This window comes from Lagenorhynchus albirostris, chromosome 20, assembly GCF_949774975.1.
Source record: "Lagenorhynchus albirostris chromosome 20, mLagAlb1.1, whole genome shotgun sequence".
Lineage (NCBI taxonomy): Eukaryota > Metazoa > Chordata > Mammalia > Artiodactyla > Delphinidae > Lagenorhynchus > Lagenorhynchus albirostris.
In genome coordinates this window covers 39,739,757-39,759,328 of record NC_083114.1, presented here as the reverse complement: position 1 = coordinate 39,759,328, position 19,572 = coordinate 39,739,757, and the positions used below count along the sequence as shown (strand labels likewise).

Below are 19,572 nucleotides of genomic sequence, written 5' to 3'. Positions count from 1 at the left end.
GAGGCCCCAAGGCAGCACTACTGCTGGATGCATAGCTCTCTCCTCCTCACAGGCCCATAGTAGGTGCTCAGTAAACTTGGTCTGGATGAGGAGCTGGTGGTGTTCCCCAGGCCCAAGCACTTATCCACGCTCACGGTGTGTGCTACCGTCCCTCCACCTACAGTGAGTTCTGCGTCTGCCGCCTGGACCCTTCCATGCAAACTCAGATGTGAATGTCCAGCTGTTTTCCATATATATTCATTCAACAAATACTTCTTGAGCACATAGTGTATACCAGGCAGTGTTCAAGATGAGCACTGTTTCATAGGAAGAGGAGGTGAGCCACCCATATAATTCCAAGTTTTCCATTAGCCACATTACAAAGTGAAAGGAAACAGGTGAAATTCATTTTAGTAATATATTTTCTTTAAGTACTTTTTCAACACGCAATATAAAAAAAGTATCGAGGAGATGTTTTATATTCTTCGTTTTGTACTAAGTCTTTGAAGTCTGGGGTGTGTTCTGCGCTTGGAGCACATCTCAATTTGGACCAGCCGCATATCTAAGACTCGGCCGCCACCCGTGGCGAGTGGCTGCCATCAGCAGATTCAGGTGTTGGGCTCCAGCGGTGAACAAAACTTGCCCCTGTGAAGCTCACATTCTGGTGGACAATAAATATAGACTGTACCAGTGTAAAGAGTAAGGGGAGAGAGAGTGACACCCCTGAGGAGTGACGGGGAGCAAGAACATACCAAGTTGCCAGCCATGAAGCTTCTCCAGGAAGAGCATTCCCGTTGGAGGGAATGGCGAGAACAAAGGTCCTGAGGCGGGAATAAGCTGGAGGTCTTGGAGGCCAACAAGGAGGCTGGTGTGGCCGGAGTGGAGTGAAGGGCATGGAGGGGGTCACCAGCAACTCACATGGTGCCCCAGCTTCCTTAGCTCTCCTCTCAGTTGCTGGGGTCCCCATCCACCCTGGCCACCTCCGTCTGTTGTTGCCAGAGCCCGTCCTCTGCCCGCCTTCCATATCCCATCAGTCACCTGGTCCTCCTGTTTTACCACCTAAGCATTTCCTCCCCTTGGCCACTCTTCTCCACCCCTTCAGAGGCTGCCCAGGGTCAGCCGGTCACCGATGGCCTGGGGTACTCCCTTCCTCGCCTCTGCTCCCGCCCCCTGCAATTCTAATCTGAACACCTCACTCACTAGCTTCAAATCCTTCACTGCCATTGCCCTCAGGATCAAGTCCAGCTCCTGAATTGGCCTTGACCAGCCCGTCCCAGCCTCTACAGCTTCACCTGTTCTGCCTTTTCCACCGAAACCCAAAATGGTTAAAACACAGAGCTGGGGATAGTTTCTGACAACCAGGAGCTTTTTATTACCTCTGCATTCCACCTGGCTAACTCTTCCCCTTAGAGATTTAGCTGGGAGAGAGCACCTGTTCCGGGAAGCCGTCCAAGCCCTGCTTCAGGCCTGGTTAAATGCCTCTGCCCTGTGCTCCCATAGGCAAAGTCCACGTCAGCCCTCGATGACCAGACTCCAGCAGTGGTTCTCAACTGGGGGCGATTTTTCCCCCCAGGGGACATTGGGCAACGTCTGCAGATATATTTGGTTGTCACAGCTTGAGGGAAGGTGCGACTAGTGGATAGAAGCCAGGGTTGCTGCTAAACACCTACTGTGTGCAGGACGGCCCGTCTCAGCAAATAATTCATAGCCCAGAATGTCACTTGTGCCGTAGATAAGAAACTCTGCTCTACAGTGAACTATGAACCATCCAGCGCAACCTCGAGCCCCAGCAGCAAAGTTACTATCCCAAGGGGGGCGCTTCGTAAGTGTGGGCGTCACTGCTTTAGTCGTCACAGGGAGGGGCACCCTCTTGGCATTTGGCGGGTAGGGGCTAAGAATGCCAATGTCCCCCCACAATAGAGAATTGTCACACACTCCTTTAGAATGTCCCACTGACATTTACATAGTGAACAGCCTCTTTATAATTACCTGACCCTGTTTTACATATAAAACATTAAGGGTTTAGTTTGGGACTTTTTTTTTTTTTTGGCATGGTTTTATTATTCATTCTTGGTTTTTATCCACCCATACTCTTTAATTTTCCTGGGCTCCTTGTACAGAATAGCTTCCGACCTTCTTACTTCTTTTAAATCCAAATGTTCATTAAAAACAGAGAAGTAAGTATAAGACTGTGTCCTATCCGCCCAACGATTGGGCCCAAGCATTGACGCGTGGAAATTCACAGTACTTTCCCTGAATTTCTCCTTTACAATATAGTGTGCCAGCGTGGCGACTTTTTAAAGCATGTGTTTGGAATGTTATGTTAAATTATGTCAGGTTCATAAAGAAACCTGTTAGAAAGTGTTAGAAAGTATTTGCTAGAGGAAGAGAGCCTCGGTCCTCAGCACCCTCTCCAGCCTGGGCCAGACTGTGACATAAGTGAGGATCTGGCGCCACCTGATGGCTGAAGTATAAATGGCAGGTGGACCCCCGTGGAAGGAACTCTTCCCGCCCAGGAATCTCTTCTCGCCCAGGCGCCCCGCTAACCCTCCCCAAACGCAGCCTCCACTGCCACCTCCCCAGACGTCCCCGCCCCCAAGATCTCAGTGCCTGATGCTTCTTCAAGGGCTTCAGGGATCCACGGAAGAGCCCTGGCTGAGAGGTAGGAGCCCTTAGTATTGTTCCCCGATCTGCCACTAACTTGCTGTGTGACCATGGGCAAGGGCACTGCCCTCTCTGGGCCTTGATGTGTAGTGGCGGGGAAGGCGGGGGGAACTGGCTTCTGAGGACCCTCAAGGCCTGTCACACTCCATCCTCTCAACCAGGAGCATCCAAGTGCCCTGTCACCTGTCTGTCCTCTGTGCCTCCTGCCCACAGAAGTGAGCTTAGGGGTGGACAGGGGAGGGCAGGACAATTCTTCCTGGAGGCAGAGGGACAAGAGGGCAGGCCTCCCAAGTTTCCATCCCAATCCTGAGCTCTTCTTAGTTTGCAATGAGCCCCTGACCCAGGTCCCCATGCCAACTGCCACTCCTGCTGTGAAGGTCATCTGTGGTCACTCCAAAAATAGAACTCTGCCACTAAGTGACCCCCCAGACTCAACCTCTGGCTTCCCAAGGGCTAGGGACTCTGAGGGCCGAGGTGGCTTTCTCCCTCGGAACGGGGACTCCCTGAAGGCGCAGGCAGGCTCTCCCTTTCTCCCCTCCCCCCACTCCACACTGGGGTCCCTAACAGGCTGTGAAAGCCCCTAGACCAAGGGCTTTCTAAGGGCAGGCCCATCTCCTTCCACACGGTCTCCAAAGATCCCAGCACAGCAAGGCAGGCTCTGAAGGCGGCTTGGCCCCCCCAGCGCCCACAGCTAACCCCCAGCCCCTGCCCAGACACCGAGAGAAGGCGGCGAGGCAGCGAGGCTCTGAGGCACGTGTAGAATAAATATAACTTTATTCTTTATCCAGTAGATCTCAGTGGAAAGTCCAACAGTAACAGATGCACCAGCGGGCTCTGGGGGGATGAGACCCCAACCCCGGGGCAAGGAGGGCAGGGCAGAGCCAGCTCCCCAAACCCAGGGGTGCAGGGGTGACGGGAGGGGGCCCCCTGTAGGCCCGTCCTGCGGGGCAAGGAGGGGGCACGGGGGTGGGGTGGGGCAGGCCAGGGAAATGGAGGAACTCGGGCCACGAGTGTCTGCCGGCCCGTCTGTCCACTGTGTGTGTGTGTGTGTGTGTGTGTGTGTGTATCTGGGGGCCCTGTGGGCGGTGCTGGTGGCTGTGAGGCTGGGGGGCAGGGGCAGCTCGGATCCCCTGGCCAGCCCCTTCACGGGGCTCGGGGGTGGGGGGGCTGGAGGGCTTCAATGATGTGGGCTCTGATGGGGAGGCAGCTGTGCCAAGGACACGAGGCTGAGAAACACACGCCTTTATGTTCTGAGGCCCCCTTGCTTTGCCCCTGCCCCATCTCTTGGGGGAGCCCCCTCCTTCCAGGGGTTGCCGGGAAACTGTCCACGCCCAGTGGTTAGGCAGAGGGAGAGGGGAGGGCAGGCCTCGGAAAGTTAGTACTTCACAGTTTTAAAGAGAAAACTGAAGAGGAAAAGGCTGGGGAGGAGGGCTTGGGGGCACAGGGACTTAGGGAGAGAGGGGGCCCCTTCTGAGCCACTCCCCTCCCCCAGGACCCACCCCCCTCCAGCTCTGAATCCAGCTCCCCCCAATACACCGCACAGATTCCTTCAGTATAAATGTGCTTAAAATGAAAATTCTTATTAAAAAAATCAAAACCAAAAAAAAAAAAATTAAAAACAAAACCAGCAAGAATTAATACCTGGGGGTTGGTACGGCAGGGTATGTACAGGGGGAGTCCCCCACCCCGGCCCACCCCCTCTGTCACCAACCGAGGCAGGGGGGCTCCCCAACGGGGGGGCAATGGCTTGTGAGTTCTGAGGATGGGGGAGCCAGGTCCTGGCATTTGCTGGTGATGAAGATGTGGAGAGGTGGGCAGAGGGGTGTCTTGATGAACACGAGGCCCCCGGGCCCCATCCTGAGGCCCGGGACCAGGGGTCCTCACTCAGTCCTTGCCCCCGATGTCAGCCCTGACATCTGCAGGAGCGGGCAGTCCATCGCAGGCCCGGGCCTCTGTCCGAAGAGTCGCCACCGCCTCCCTCCGGTCCCCCAGGGAAGGGAGGACAGGTGGGGGGCAGGGCTGGCAGGGGTCGCATGGTTGGTAGAAAGGCAGAGAAAAGCCAGGGCACGGGGCAAGGGCTGTGTCCACGGGCAGTCACGGGGAGTGCGTGGCCGGGCTGCTTCTGTTTGAGCTGGGGCTGAGGCTGGGGCTGCAGCTGCCGGGCGGGGGAGCCAGGCCACCCCCATCCCGCCCTCCGCCCCCCGCTTGTCCGCTCAGAGTGTCCAGGCCCTCTGAGTTCTCCAACATTTCCTGGATGAGAGGTGGCATGGAGCCCGGGATCTCCATCTTCAGCGTGATGACCCGCTCAGCCCCTGCAGGAAAGGAGGGACAGAGGTCAGCATGCCCGCCCTGCTCCTCCAGCCCCACAAGCAATTGTGGCTCCAGGAGGGAGGGTGGAGGGGGTGGGAGGGTCGGTACTACCCATATCAGCTTCCACCGTGCACTGAACTCGGGGCTCAGCTCTTTGACATAAGGCAGCCCTCCTAAGCCCCCACGGCTGAGGGGCGGCAGGGCAAAGTGGTCCCAAACTCGGGCTCTGGGGTCAGACTACCTGGGTTTGACACTGGGCCCTTCCTATGCGCTGTGTGCTGTGGACTCTCCTACTGACATCTCGAAACAACTCTGTAAACACCATCATTATCCCCACTCCTCAGATGGGAAACTGAGGCTCCGAGCTGCTGTCTGACCTGCTCAAGGACACACACCCACACAGTCTGGCTCCAGAGCCCTTAACCACCACGCAAAGATGACACTGCCACCTTGGGGCTCACAGGCAGGGGTCACCCACCTAGGCAAGGTGGGGTCCGGTGAGTGGGGCATCACATGGGCACAAAGACGTGGGATGTCAGCTCAGATGCAGGAGGCCTGACCCTGGACGTGGACGGTGGGTCCTGGGCCAGGTGTTGGGGCCCAGCCCCAGCAGACACATGGGGCATCTCCAGGTGTGGGAGCCTCACCCTTAGCACTGATGCTTCGCAGGTCTGTGATCTTCATCAGCATCTTGGGGAACATGTGTGGGCGGCTGGGCCTCCGTTTCCGCACATAGACCTTCAGTGCCTCAAGCAGCGGCTCCTGAAGCATGTCCACCCTGTCTGGCTGCTCCAGGTCCTGCCGGTCTGAGGAAGCAGAAATGCCGGCTGAGTCGCTGCCCTAGCCCAGCGAGGATCACAGCTGCACTTCCAGCCTTGACCACCAGGGGGCACGCCTGCCCAGACCACGGGCTGAGCTTCTCTGCTGGGGGGCGGGGGGAGGGCGGGGGCGGTCCCCACACAGAAAGGCCCTGAGAGGCTCTCAGATGTGAGCAAAGAGGGGCTGGGGACAGGGGTTGTCCAAAGGTCCCCCTGAGAGCCAAGTTCATGGAGGTGGGATCCCTGAACACAGGCAGTGCCACCTTAAGTAGAGACAGGTCTCCCACTCCTGCCCATTATTCTAGACACCAGCCTGATAAGGTAGAACTCATAATAATAAAATAATGACAGCAGCCAACATTCACCGGGTCTTACTCTGGGCACACTGTGCCTTATTTATTATCTCCTAATCCTCCCATCAACTTTATGAAGGGAAGACCATTACTGCCCCCATTTTACAGAAATAGAGGCTCAGAGAAGTTCAGCAACCTGTTGAAGGTCACACGTTTGGCCAGGACTTGAACCTGGGTGGTCTGACCTTCAAGTCCTCACTCCTAAGCCCTCTACAAGGAGCACTGCCTGGAAACGGAACCAGAATCCAGGTCTCCATCACGACTCCCTTGCCGTGTGGCCGCAGACCAGACCCTGCTCCTCTGGGACTCGGCTTCCCCCTCTAACAGGGGTCTGACAAGGGTCTGACAGGTCCCTTTCTGATCTGATGATCCCTGAGCTTCTCCCCAGGAGAGGCTCTGGGGGTCACACCACCACCCTGGGCCTGGCCCCCAGGCCCAGGCGCCCTGCCCACCTCCACAGATGAGGCAGATGGCACTGAGCAGCCCGGTCTCAGCATCGTCCATCTCCAGGGGCAGCAGCTGGTTGGCGAAGGCGAAGACCAGGTCCGTGAGAGGCCCGAAGCCGGCATTGTGCATCTGGGTCCGGTTCAGGGTCAGCCCATCCGAGAAGGTCATTGTGTCCTGCTCGGGCGTGTACCGCGTGCAGATCCGCAGGATCTGGGTGCAGAGGGTTCTCGGGTTCAGGAACTCACATCCCCCAGCGCTTCTAGCACCAGCAACCCCCGAGGACCACCTGGCAGGCAGCCAGACCAGTGCTGTCCCATAGAACCTGCTGCAATGCTGGACACGTTCTACGTCTGCACCGTGCAGTACAGTAGCCACCGGCCACGATGTGGCTGCTGGGCACTTGAAATGTGGCAAGTGCAACTGAAAAACTGAACTGAGTTTAATTTTAATTAATTTAAATTTAAATAGCCACACATGACCAGTGGCCTCTATATGAGACAGCTGATCTAGCTCATCCTGCCTCCACGCAGAGAATTAAGAGGGAAACTAGAATTTCCAAGAAGGCAAAGACCACAGTGGATTTATGCCTACAGTTCCCAGGACTGGGTACGCAACAAGAGCTCCGTAAATGTATACTGTCTTCAACTCTCTCAAACCCTGATCCTGCTTCTTGCATCCCACCTGCCACCCCACCCCTATCAGGAAGAGCAGCCTGGTCACGTCCCACCACAACATTCCACATCTCGACCACCTTGGAGGTGGTCCAGAAGGGACAGGTGGGCTGAGCCCATCAGGGAAGACAGGGAGGACAGTCCTCCCTCCAGCCCTGGATTTGACAATCCCATCCGACCCCATCCTGCCTCCAGTCCAGCCCACCCTCTGGCCCCAGCAGATGCCCTGCAGTCCCCTGAATCCAGCTGGTCCCACACCAGCAGCCGCTTCACATGCCCCTTCTACAAACTCCTAGATGCTACCTCCGCTGGGGCGTCCTCCCTAGGGTCCAGCAGTGTGGCTCTCTGTCCTTCAGGGAGGGGACAGCCCTCCCCCATCTCCAGCCAGCGCTTATCACAGTTTTGCAAGCTCTGTTTACATATCTGTTGCCTCCACCAATAGAAGATTTTCGAGAGGGGACAGTGGTGTGTTCACCTCTGCTCCTGACACCCAGTTCAAGGCCTGGCCACACAGGGTCCCAGGAGAATCTTTATTAGACTGAACAGATGAGAAAACGGGTGGTTGGAAGGAAGGTCCGTTGGAAAGATGGACTGAAGGTGGATGCATGCGTGTATAGCTATACGGGTGACCCAGTGCACATCCGGGGGCTGAGTGGCTAAGTGGACACATGGGGGAGAGGAAGGGTGGCTATTTGGGTGGGTGGGTATTTGGACAGGTCGATTCCAGATGGACGTTTAGGGAGGTGGTTATTTGAGTGGCAGGACATCCTCCAAGGACACGGGGGTAGTGCCCAGGTGGGCAGGGTGCAGACCCTCACCAGGATATCCAGGCAGGCAGCCTTGAGAAGGGTGATCTGGTCCGCAATGGTGAGGGTGGTGAAGCCGGGCAGCTGCTTGGCGAACTCCACAGTCTTAATGATGCACTTGGTGGAGAGTTCACTGAACTTGTCCCAGAGGTCAATGTCCAGAGAGACACGCTGTTCTGAGCTGTTGTTCTGGGAGGACCGGGGAGAGTGAGGGCCTTCCCCTCGTGGCACCCTTCTCAGCCTGGCTCCACCAGCCCCCGCAGACCTGCCCTCTACTGCCTTCATTTCCTGAGAGCTCCTTGATGGGAGGCGGCGGGGAGGAAGGGGAGGCGGGGTGGGGGTGGAGGGGACGCGGCGGTGGCCCAGGCAGGGGTGCGGAGGGGCAGGCCTGGCAGAAGAAGGGGTGCCCCCGGGGGGCCGTACCGTAGTGTATTTGCCCAGCTGGCAGAGGGCGGGGAAGGTCTCCTGATGCGCTTTGCGCACCTTCTCGATGAGCTCCCCCACCTCCGGCGTCAGCGTGTAGCTCTCGGAGCACTCGGGCTTGGGCGCCTCCTTCTTCTTCTTGTTTCGGTCGTTCCTCACGGCTGTGGAGGGGCCAGGCCGCGCGGTTAGAGGGCAAGTGCGGCCGGCGGTTCGTCCCCAAGCCCGTCCATCCCCAGCCCGAGCTCCTCCCACCAGACCGAGAGCAGCCGGCTGCGAAGGAGGCCACCCGGCGGGGGCGCGCACATGAATGCGTACACACGCGAGCGCACAGGCAGGCGGGACGGCAACACACGGTGCCCCCCCCGCCCCCCGCCGTGCCCACCCGGGCCACACACCGAGGCCTGCCCCAGGGCCCCGTGACCACCGCACGCACGCCTGCTCTCCCACGCATCTACTCCAGCTCACACTCCGGGTGCGCACGCGCGGGGGTCCAGGGCTGAAGGCACGTGTGCCGAGTGTCCCACGTCTGGGCTCGGCCTCCCTGCCTCCCGCTCCCCCTGCCTCCAGGAAGGACCGGCTCCTGCCTCCACCATCCCCCAGCCCTCCGGGCAGCCGTCTCCCTGGGGTCCCGGGGATGGGCGGCCAGGCGAAGAGTAGGGCTCCCCAGCCTGAGAGTGGGGGGCCCGGGTGGGAGAATCTCTCGGCCCATTAGCCGGGGGAGCTGACAAATCACCGGGGGCGCTGAGCCGCACACACCACTCGGCTTTAAAGAAGCGATGGGGTCGTTACCAGCCGATTAGCCCAGACACACAATCACTCACAGGACCAGTGGCGGCGGCTGCTGACGCTGGAGGAAGAGAGGGTGGGGGTGGGGGGCCCAGGGAGGGGCAGGCATAATTTGGAGATCACTCATGTCGATTCTGCAAATTCAATAAAGTGCAAGGGAGAGAAGGGAGAGGGAGAGAGAGAGTGGGGGGATAATTTGGGAAGAGAAAATTGCAGCTGTGACAAGACGTTTATCATTCGGAAGCTTTAATTCTATTGAAATGGCAGCTGCTCAGCTCCGGGGCACAGAGCAGCCAGAGAGGAGAAGGAGGGAGGGAAAGGGGGAGTTGGTGGTGGAAGGGAGAGGGGGTCCCCACCCTGGCCCTTCTGTGATGAAAAGCTCTCGGAGCGGAAGGTGGCAGAAGCAGAGGGAGGAGGTGGTTCCGGGCCCTGCAGGGAAGGGTCCCAGGCCTGTGGGTCCCAAGTTGTCACCCGCTCTGCAGCGCACAGCAGCCCTTCCTGGGCTCCGGACAACGCAGCCCCTTCCTCCTGAGGCAGGAGGTGGCCGGGTGCTGCAGGATCCCTCTGCTCCTGTCTGGGGCTGCTCGTGTCCCCCCCTCGTCCCCTCCCAGCTTCCTTCTTCCACTGCCCTGCCCACAAAGGGCTAGAGGGTCCTGCAGCCCCCTCCCCCACCCCATCCCCCATGGCTCAGGCACCATGGCAACGGCCACACAGACAAGGAGGCGTCTGTCAGCGTCATTTATCTCTGACATCATCAATCACCGGTCACCACGGCAACACCCATGATTTCAACACAAGAGGGTCTCCCTGTCCAGCCCTCCCTCTCTCCCTCCATCGGGCCTCAGCTGAGCCCAAACTGGAAGCCCCCGTTCCTCTGGGATCGGGGAAGTCTCAATCCTCTCTTCCAACTCCTGGTCCCAGGTTCCACCAGACAAAGGCTCTAAGATCCCTATGCCTGCAGCACCTCCCCGGCCCCCCCCCCACACACAAGAAATACCCAGCAGCACCCCTGTCCTGAGATGCACAATCCGGAGGGACTCGGGGAGGCCTCTGAGCCCCACCCCAAAGCCAAGCAGGGCCGGCAAGCAAGGCAGCGGGCGCAGACACACGCATGCACGTGAGCAAGCACACGCAGCCCGCCTCACGCGAACAGGAAGGGCTGTCCGCACAGGGACACACAACTCGTGAGACAGACAGGTCCCTGAAGCTACAGGTGAACCGTCTTCAACCACAAGCCTGCACACCACGTCACGAGCACGGCCGTTCACATCCACACACACATCCCCAAGCCCCTGATCACCCAGCTTTAGGGGCCAGGCACTCGTGCCCTGCCCAACGCACGGCCCCGCCCTGCCCACGGCACTCACACTCCTTGGACATGCCCACTTCGAAGCACTTCTGCAGCCGGCAGTACTGGCAGCGGTTCCGGGTCACCTTGTTGATGATGCAGTTCTTGTCCCGATGACACGTGTACACCATGTTCTTCTGGATGCTGCGGCGGAAGAAGCCCTGGGTATGGAGGGCAGGGAGTCAGGTCAGCCACACCCACAGTAGGAAGAGCGCTGGCCCGTGGCCTCAGCCGTGGGAGCAGAGGGCCAGGTGGCTGCTGCCCCCAAGGGCTTCGGACATCAACTACCTGAGTAGACCAGATAAGGCAGAGGGAAGGGTCCACCTACAAGGATACCCCGAGAAGAATCCCAGTACCTGCTGCCTCAACACTGCAGGTGGGCAGAGGGCTTCCCCCAACCCACACGCATAGACCCAGCTTCCTCTCTCCTGGGGAAAAGGACCTCGGGCTGCTGGTGAGTCAAGTAAAGAGGCAGATGGGGCTAGAGGAGAGAGAGGCAGAGCTCTGGAACCCACAGCCCTGGGCTCAGAGCACAAGAAGAGAAGGCAAGCAGGAGGGGCCACACAGACACACACACAGGCTGGCCAGAGAGGTGGAGAGCGCGCTCAGGAGCAGGGCAGCAAAACACGCATTCGCTAACCAGGCAGATGCGCACAGACTGATCACAGGTAGACCAGGCTGGTCAGGGGCTGCCCACACGGGCTAACAGAGAGACTGACAGACAGGCTACGGCAGACCAAGAACAACCAGACAGGACAGGCAGACACAGAGTCCAAGGCCTGGTGCTTTGCGCTTATCTCTGCCCCACACTGAGGGGCAGCCCAGGGCCCCAAGCCTCAAAGCTGTGCAGCTTCGGAACCCCAATCTCTGGGGAAGAAACGGGTACAGAGGCTCAAGCCCTGGGGAGAGGAGGAGGAGAGGCCATGTCCACAGCTGCTGGGAAGGTGGCAGCCACATCTGCACCCTGGAGCCAAACATGGGCACGTGGAAATCCAGCCAGACTCTGGGAAGCCCACAGCCTGGGCACCTGAAGGAGAGGCCAAGGCAAGGCGCCTGCTCCTAACGGCCTCCTGCCAGGCTGCCATGGCGAGGTTCAGGCAGGGCCACGGAGGGCAGGCCTCCTGGGTCCCCAGCCAAGAGCCAGTCGGCAGCTAGCTCACCATGGCAACCCGGGCATCGGTAGCAGAGCGGGTGTACACCCTGCCAGCTGGAGGATTGAGATGATGGGGAAAAGAGCTGAGGCAGGAGGGGGACCTCTGGTTTGGGGGACCCCTGCTCATCTACGGGGAAGGAGGTTCTGCTGAAGGCTTCCCCTCCTCCAAGGCTGCTGCCACCTCCCGCACAGAAGTAAGAGCAGCAGCTTCAGGGACACCCACTACCACCACCACCACCACCACCACCGGCACAGTCCCAGCCCTCGGCAGTGGGAACATCCCATTTATCTAATCAGGGATGTCCTTCCCAATGACCCCCTCAACTCACCTTGCAGCCCTCACAAGCGCTGACCCCATAGTGGTAGCCTGAGGATTTGTCTTGACAGACAAAGCAAGGCTTGTAGATGCGGGGGAGAGGGGGTGGCGAGGGGGGGCTGGGCACTATCTCTTCGGAACTGCTGCTCTGGGTCTCAATGGCTAGAGAGACAAGAGGAGAAGGGCGGTTAGAGACCCAGGTCACCATCCTTAATACAGTGCCCACCCTGCCTCCTGATCTCTCCCAGGAGCCTCTCCCAGCCACCCCACTGCTGCCAGTAGTCAAACTCTGGGGCAGGGACACGGTCTCAGGAAACCTGGGACTTCCCAGCCCGACTGGGGAAATGGGGCTGCCGATGAAGCTCCAGCACCCCCTCAGTCCTGCCTGCTTCCGCAGGACCCCACCTTCAAAACCAGAAGGAGCAGATAATAAACCATCAGATTTGTACACGGATGTGGCAGTACTTGGCGCTTGGGCGTGGGTGTCAGCCTGGCTCCACAGCCCTGGACTCTGGGCAGCCCCGCCCCATCTCCCCTATGTTAGGAAGGAGTTAAGGCCTGATGAGGAGGGAGGGAAGAGGACACAAGCTGGGGACAGAGGAAACTGGGGTCAACAGGATATTCAAAGCCGGCCACTCCCCCACCCCCTCTGCTTCCGCTCCCCCCTCCACCCCCTCTGCCAGCAGCCACAGCCCCTCCTCCACCCAAACAATCCCCTGGCCAGGGACCCAAGGCAGGGTGTGCACAGTCACAAATGCTGGGGCACAGCAGGTGGGGACTCCCTGAGATAAGCAGGGGGACCCCCTGGAGACAGGGAGAAGAGTCCCTGTGGGCCCCAGAAGCCCATTGCTCTGGGTGCCCCCTGTCTGGGGGGAAAAGCATGACAAAGGGGGTCTGTTCCCATCAATGCTCTGTCTGTCTGGCCTCCATACGATACTATGTCCTGTGTCCCGGTTACTATTCCCCTCCCCTCCTGTTATTCAGCTCTAAGAGGGCAGCCAGGCGGGTGACCTAGCCAGCAAGGGCAGCTCCCCCTACAAATCCTCCCCAGTGCCTGGCCCCATGCCCATCACCCCAGGCAGAACAGGGGGGGCTGTCTGTGCCCGAAGCCAGGACAGCTGGGGGTGTACTGTCCTGGATGAGAACTGTGACCCAGTCAACCCCAGATTCCCAAGGGGCCACCCAGCACCCTCCTGAAGCTTTGCTAAGTCCACGTGCCCAGGGCCAAGGAGGGGCAAGGATGCCTCCCTGAGGAGATAGATCCCTGCTTCCTCCCACACCCCAGAATCCCATCTAGTCTCACCCCAAACTCCAGCACACGAGGTTCTGGAATTCAAAGGGGCCCACAGTTCCTGCCCGAGCACCTCATGGCTCATGTGGCCCCGAAGCCCAGGCACGGAGAAAAGCAGCACGTGGATGGGGGCGGGAAGCAGTGGGGGGCTGGCTAGCTGCATGCTACCACCCTCCCCCTTTACCTGCAAACACAACTAGGGACTGCCAGGCGGTTGCTGACAGGGAGCCAGGCCAACAACCTTGGCAGGCCTTCCCTGGCTCTTAGCTGGGCCTGGGCACCACTTCCCTGGTCAGCCCGGCCGACCAGCACTGCTGTGGCCCCACGTCCCTGCCCCTGCCCAGAGGGCGGCCTGCAGCAAAGGATCAGTGACTGCCGACACCAGCCCCGCACCCAGCCGGACTCATCGCTGACCTCCCCCACCCTCTGCTCCTCACCCCAAATCGAACCGTCCTGGCCTGGTTTTCCCCACCTCACTCTCCCAGAGGCCAGACAAGCAAATCAGACAGGCGAGAGGCCTGAGAACAGCTGCTGGGGGGGGGGGCGGGGTTGGGGGGCCTGGGTGAGGCCAGGAGGCAGAGGGGTGAGCGACAAAGGAGCCCTTTGTTGTGCTAACTTTTTCCAAGACGTAAAAGGAGTCACAATAGACAATCCAGACTGGTGGGGGGTGGGGGTGGGGTGTCAAGGACAAGGGGGTGTGGGGAGGATCATGGCCTAGAATCCCAGTCAGAGTTCTGACCAGACAGGAAGGAGGCTCTGACCTCCCTCCCCTCCCTCTCTCCCTCCCCATCCAGTCTTTGCCCTGGACCCACCTCCCCCAAGGCCCGACCTCTAAAATGGACCAGAGGAGAGGGGGAGAAAGGACAGAGAGAGCTTTGGGGTATGGAGTGGGGTTGAGGGGAGGGGGCCGTGGGGAGACACAGGGGGTACCCAGATGAGGGACAGGCAGCTTAAGACCAGGGACTGACTGGGGAGGCAAAGGTCTGTAGAAATTTGGAGCTGAGGCAAAGTCCAGAGGCTGTTTATGAAACTGGAAGAATGTGCTTTTTAAATTGCACTTTTTGGCAGGACGGGGGAGATGACCGAAGGTGAGGGTACACAGTTTGGGCTCATTGAGGCCTCCCTGCGGCCCACCCCACAGCAGCTGGCTGCCTCTGAGGCTATCACACTGGTCTGCACGCCCCACGCCCAGCACATCCCCACCTGTCACCCAGGTAACAGCTCTGAGGTTTCCCACTGTGCCCTTTGCACCCAGAGCCCCGGCTCAGTCCCCACCTCCCGGGCCACCAGCCAGCAGCCAAGGGGAGCAGGGGCACTCTAGGACGCTCCCAGCCTCTGCAAGAGTCAGGACGCAGCCTTAACTCTGCACACCCAGCGGGGGAAGGACTGCCACGGCCTGGCCCCTTCCCGCTCACCTCCCTCCCCAGAGGCCCCAGCCCACAAATCTCTCCTCTTCCTGCAGAAGGACGAGGCCGGAGAAGCATCACACCTTCTCAGCTCAAAAGTTCCAGCGCCCAGCGAACGGATGGCACCGGCCCAGGGAGCCAGGCGTCCCCTCCCGCCCGCGCTGCCAGGCTGCCCCTCCCCCGCCCCCGCTCGGCTCCTGGTGGGCAGAACGCTCCGGAGTCCCCGCGCCCCAGAGCCGCTCGCAGGCCCGCACAAGGGGCCGGTTTCCTGGAGGAGATCTGCAGGAAATCAGCCGGGCCCCCGGCCAGCGGCTCCCCTCCCAATCCTGCTGGCGCCCGCTCCTCCGCAGCTCCGCTGGCAGCCCGCGGGGAGGGGCGGGGAGGGGGCGCACGGCGCTGGGCCTCGCCCTTCCTCCACCCCAGAGGAGGGTGGGGGTGACTCTGGGTGTAGCGCGGCGGCGGCGGCGGCGGCGGCGGAAGAAGGCCCCTACCCAGCGGCCGCCGATAAGCATCTCCCCCCCCTCCCCCCACTACGGGCATCCACGTGCTTCACATTCTTGGACGTCTGGGAGCGGGCGGAGGCGTGAGCCGCGAGATTGGTGGGGGACAGATGGAGAGCCACATCCTTTGTACCCCTTGTCCTCTGGCGCCCCAAAACGGGGATTCTGGGGGAGGGAGGCAAGGTCCCCGGGGCCCTGCAGGATCGCGAAGGTCTTCTCCCTAAGGCCACGTGCAGTCTCTTCCCACCTTTGGTGGAGGTGGCAGCAGAGAGTGGAGAACTCGGTGTGAGGGGGCAGGAGGGCTCCTGTCACCAGAGGACCTACACACACCCAGGGGTTCGGTCATGAGCCCGTGTACTGTAGACACACTCAAGTCACCACCCCCAGCTTCCAGGCCCTCCCAGCCTGTACCGCACCACAACCCTCCCAGCCACTTTCCCGGCCCACTAAGCTTTGGGGGCAGAACCCACTGCCACAGACCCGACACTCCCGCCACGGGAACAGGGGAGCCGGGGCCTCTGGCTCCACGCTGCCCCACACACGGTGCGGGGGAACAGGCCTCCACTTCCCCCATTGCCCGAGGGCCTCCAGGCTTCCCCCTACCTCACCTGGCCAGTTTGGGGCCAGAAAGAGCTGAGCTGCCCCCAAGGGCTGGAGCCCAAGGCCTCGGATCCCATCTCCTCCCCAGTCCTCTGGCAAAAGTGGCCAAGGCTGTGGAGGGAGTGCCCATGGCAGCCATGCCCCAAGTATCCCACTTAGCAGGGAACACCTTCCTCCAGTTCTGGAAGGATGGGAAGAAGGGTCCCAGTGTGTGTCACACCTCTCGCCTGTCCGTTTTTTTTTTTTCCCTAAAGTGCACCCACGCGCACCCCGCCCTCCCTCCCACGGTCTGCAGCCTGCAGCCTCCCAGGCAATCTGCCCCAGAGGCAAAGGTCAGGGGGCGGGACAATAAAGGCTGGGGGTGAGGTGGCTCTGAAAGGGGCAGGGATGGGCGTCTCTGCACCTCAGGTCTCTCTTCCCAGAGCAAAGGCATTGCGGGTTGCCCTTCAACCTACTGCAATCTGCCAGGCCCCCAGAGACCCACTCTACCCCTCCTCCCTGGCAGGCAAGGGAGAGGCAGCCAGGCCGGGAGGGTGGGAGAAGCCCCCCAGGGAAGAGTTGAGCCCAGAGCAGGGGAGAGGACAGAACCGGAGCCAAGTAACAATAACACCTAAGCACCGCTCTCCCCCACCAGGTACACTACCTCACAGCTGGGTATAAACATGCCCAGGTGTGCACCCCAGGCACTCACAGCTCCCGCCAGTGTACAGGGCCTCTCCCTTCCAGGGAAGCCTGAACCCAGCCAGAGGACGGCGAGGAGAGGAGGTGCCAGGACTCCAGGGTTCTCATCAGCAGCGGCCCTCTTAAGAAGGGACAGCCCAGTGCCTGCCTCATCCCCAGGTGAAAACACGGTAACAAAAGGACACGGCTGAGCTGGGAGGGGATGCAGCCCTCATTTCCAGAGTAGCCCCAGACCCACAAAAAAATCAAACTCATCCTCCAGAGAACAAACCGTATTAGGATCATGGGGAGGGGCATTCTTCCCACCAGAGTAGCTTCTCCCCTCCTTTCCTGGCATAGAAGCCTGTGCCAGCCAAGTGTCTAGGGCCAGGACAACCCTCAGATGGACAGGTGCCCTTCCCCAAGGTGTAAGGGTCGGTTAGGCTGGCCGACGGGTATCTGACGGAGTTGCCCCTTCCTGCCACACCCCACTGCCAACACCAAAGAAATGGAGCGCTCCCCTGACATTCAAGAGCTGGGGGCAGCAGCTGTCGCCTGGGACAGGCTCTCCCCAAAGCTTTGGCAGGGGTGGGATCTGGGGAGGAGGCCCCTCCTCCTAGAAGCACACAAGCCCACAGATAGGACCTTTACCCCACCCTTCAGGGTGGGAGAAAGGACCACTCAGCTGTGAAGCTATCGGATTGCAAGCAAGAAGAATATAAACTGGGGGCAAGGGGCTTCACTTCCCCTGCAAAAAGTGGAAGGAGAGATGAACACATGTTTCCTGAAAGGAGGAACCCCCAAAGTTCCTCAGTCCAAATACAACAGAAATAGCGCCCAGGGTTACTCGGGGGAGTCCAATTGTCCAACAAGGGCACCCTACTTTCAGCAAGAGAAACAAGGGAAAGTGGAGGGTAGGGTAGAGACAAGACCCTCACTACGCCCCCAGGCCTGCATCTCCTGGTGGAGCGGAAGCCCTACAGCCCACCCTCACCCCCCAGCTCCCACAGTAGGAGGAATAGGCCGGTACCTACAGTGGTTTGAGCCATTCCAAAGCGGAGTCCGGAGCGGGGTGGAGTAGGGACCGGGGGCAGGGAGCCCCTTCTCCGGGAGCAAACAGGCCCGGTTCTGGTTATAAAAATCCACCACCAGGAAGGGATTGGGGGTGGGGGTGAGTCCCCCCACGTCCACACTCTCGTACATCTTCCCCGCGAAGACAAGAGGTCCGGGCGGATAAGTCCTGCGCGCCGCCTCCCTCACTCAGCCGGCGGCGCCATCCGAGAGCTGCTGGGGGCGAGGGGCACGTCCCCCCCGCCCCGACTGGAGACCCGGGCCGGGGGCCGCCCTCTGCCCTTAGTCCCGCGTCCAAGTCGGCCGGCCGCTCTGCGAGTCCCAGGTGAAAAGCATGGAAGTTGTGTGTACTGGGGGCGGGGGGACTGGGGGGGGGGTCCTTCGGCTGACCCCGGGAACGCCCGGCCGAGGCCCGGGAACTCGGCGTCTTCACCTCGAGGGGGCTCCCGTCGCGAGTCTCATAGTGTCCGAGGCAGCGTCCCGCGGCTCCCCGAGTGCGCCTGCCGGGGGCGCGATCGGCGCGGGGCGGGGAGTCACCGAGCACTTCCTCCTCCCAGCCGGGGCTCCCGGGCTTCTCCGGGGCGAGGATTCCGGGTGGGGTTGGGACCGCGCGGCTCCGCCTCCGCCTCCACCAGGCAAGGGGCGGCCGCCCTGCGCTCGGTCTCCGGCGGTGCGCGCCGCGGGCCCCCAGCCCCGGCCTACGCGCCCCCTCCCCTGCAGTCCCACCCCCTTTCCTCCGCCCCGTCCCGTCCAGGCACCGCCCCTGCCTTAACCCTTTCCCGGCGGGTCCGGCAGCAGCGGGCGCCAAACCGGGAACTGAGAGGGAGAGGCGGGCCATGGAAGGCAAGTGGCGGGGAGCCCGGGCAGGAGGAGGAGAGAAGAGGGGACGGAAGGGGTAAAAGGCTCGAGAGGAGGAGTGCACGGAGTACTGACGGAGGCTGGGGACCGGGAGAGGAGGGGGCTGCTCCAGGACGGAAGAGGGGCGGGCGTCTCCCCCGTCCCAGTTCCGGCTCCCAGCCTCCCCCGTGCTTTGGTCAGTCCCCGGCCCCGCGATGCCAAGGCGAGGGAGGTGGTGGGCGGGAGGAGGGGGATGGTCCCGCTGTCCTCCCCCAACACACACCCCCACCCAGCCCGGGCCTCATTTGCCTAATGCAATGCGGCTGAACTCTCTCTGAACTCGCCCGGCGGCGCCTCACCTCCGGGTGACCCACCCACCGCTGCCCGTGACATCACCCGCTCGCCAGCCTGCCCGCGGGGCTCACCCGCCAGCCCCCTGCCCGGTCGGGCCGCTCCCCCGGAGACGCGGAGAGTGGCGGCAGGAGGCGAAGGTCTGGGGTGCGTGTGGCCAAGTGTTATCGCCGTGCCGGGTGTCCCGGGTATGACATTATGCAGCTCGGGCACCGCGTGGGAATGAGACACCCGGCTTGTGTCATTGTCTGTGACATCATGTGTGACTCCGGCCGCCCGCCCGCCGGAACCCGATGCGGCAGCTCGGGCGCTTTGACACAAACGCGTGCAGAGGGGGCTCTCCCCGCAATGCCCGGCGTGCTTCAGTCGAGCAAAGCCCCGCCCAGGGTGTCTCCCACAGGCGGAACCAGCATGGGCCCCCCACCGCACCGTCTAGCCCTGGAGAGAGAAAAGGAGGGGCTGGTGCCTTTCAGCTGACCACTTCCTCCCGGAAGCCCTCGGGATGCCGGTTTCACTGGAAGACCTGGGTTGGGTAGGTGCAGGAAGGCGCGGCGGGGGGGCGGGGGGGCGGGGGGAATGCCCCAGGAGAAGAGAGTATCTTATTGCTCCCTCTGACCCTGCAGCAGAGCTCCCTCATTTGATAGGAATTTACGTGCTTCCCGAGGATAGAACCGTCTAAAAGCCAGGTTCCTAACATATGTGGTCATTTAATCCTCACAGCAACTCGTAAGAGATAAGTGGTATTATTCCTATTTTACAAATAAAGAAACTAAGGTCTTAGC

The 19,572-nt window shown here is 60.7% G+C and overlaps 1 protein-coding gene across 5 annotated transcripts in view; it reads right to left on the bottom strand.

Moving 5' to 3' along the window:
• Positions 1–3,400: 3,400 nt before the first annotated feature.
• Positions 3,401–19,572, bottom strand: part of RARA (retinoic acid receptor alpha) — a 43,473-nt gene continuing 27,301 nt past the window's right edge. For 3 of the 5 annotated variants that reach the window (XM_060132915.1, XM_060132919.1, XM_060132914.1), the window contains 7 exons: positions 12,088–12,236; positions 10,625–10,766; positions 8,472–8,632; positions 8,061–8,237; positions 6,577–6,781; positions 5,601–5,759; positions 3,401–4,955 (listed from right to left, as the gene is read on the bottom strand). In XM_060132915.1, coding sequence (XP_059988898.1) covers positions 4,738–4,955; positions 5,601–5,759; positions 6,577–6,781; positions 8,061–8,237; positions 8,472–8,632; positions 10,625–10,766; positions 12,088–12,236 — 1,211 coding nt within the window. In that variant the 3' untranslated portion in view covers positions 3,401–4,737. Of the gene's footprint in view, positions 4,956–5,600; positions 5,760–6,576; positions 6,782–8,060; positions 8,238–8,471; positions 8,633–10,624; positions 10,767–12,087; positions 12,237–17,565; positions 18,257–19,572 lie in introns of those variants that run through there. The other 2 variants (XM_060132917.1, XM_060132918.1) reach the window with 2 other exon arrangements.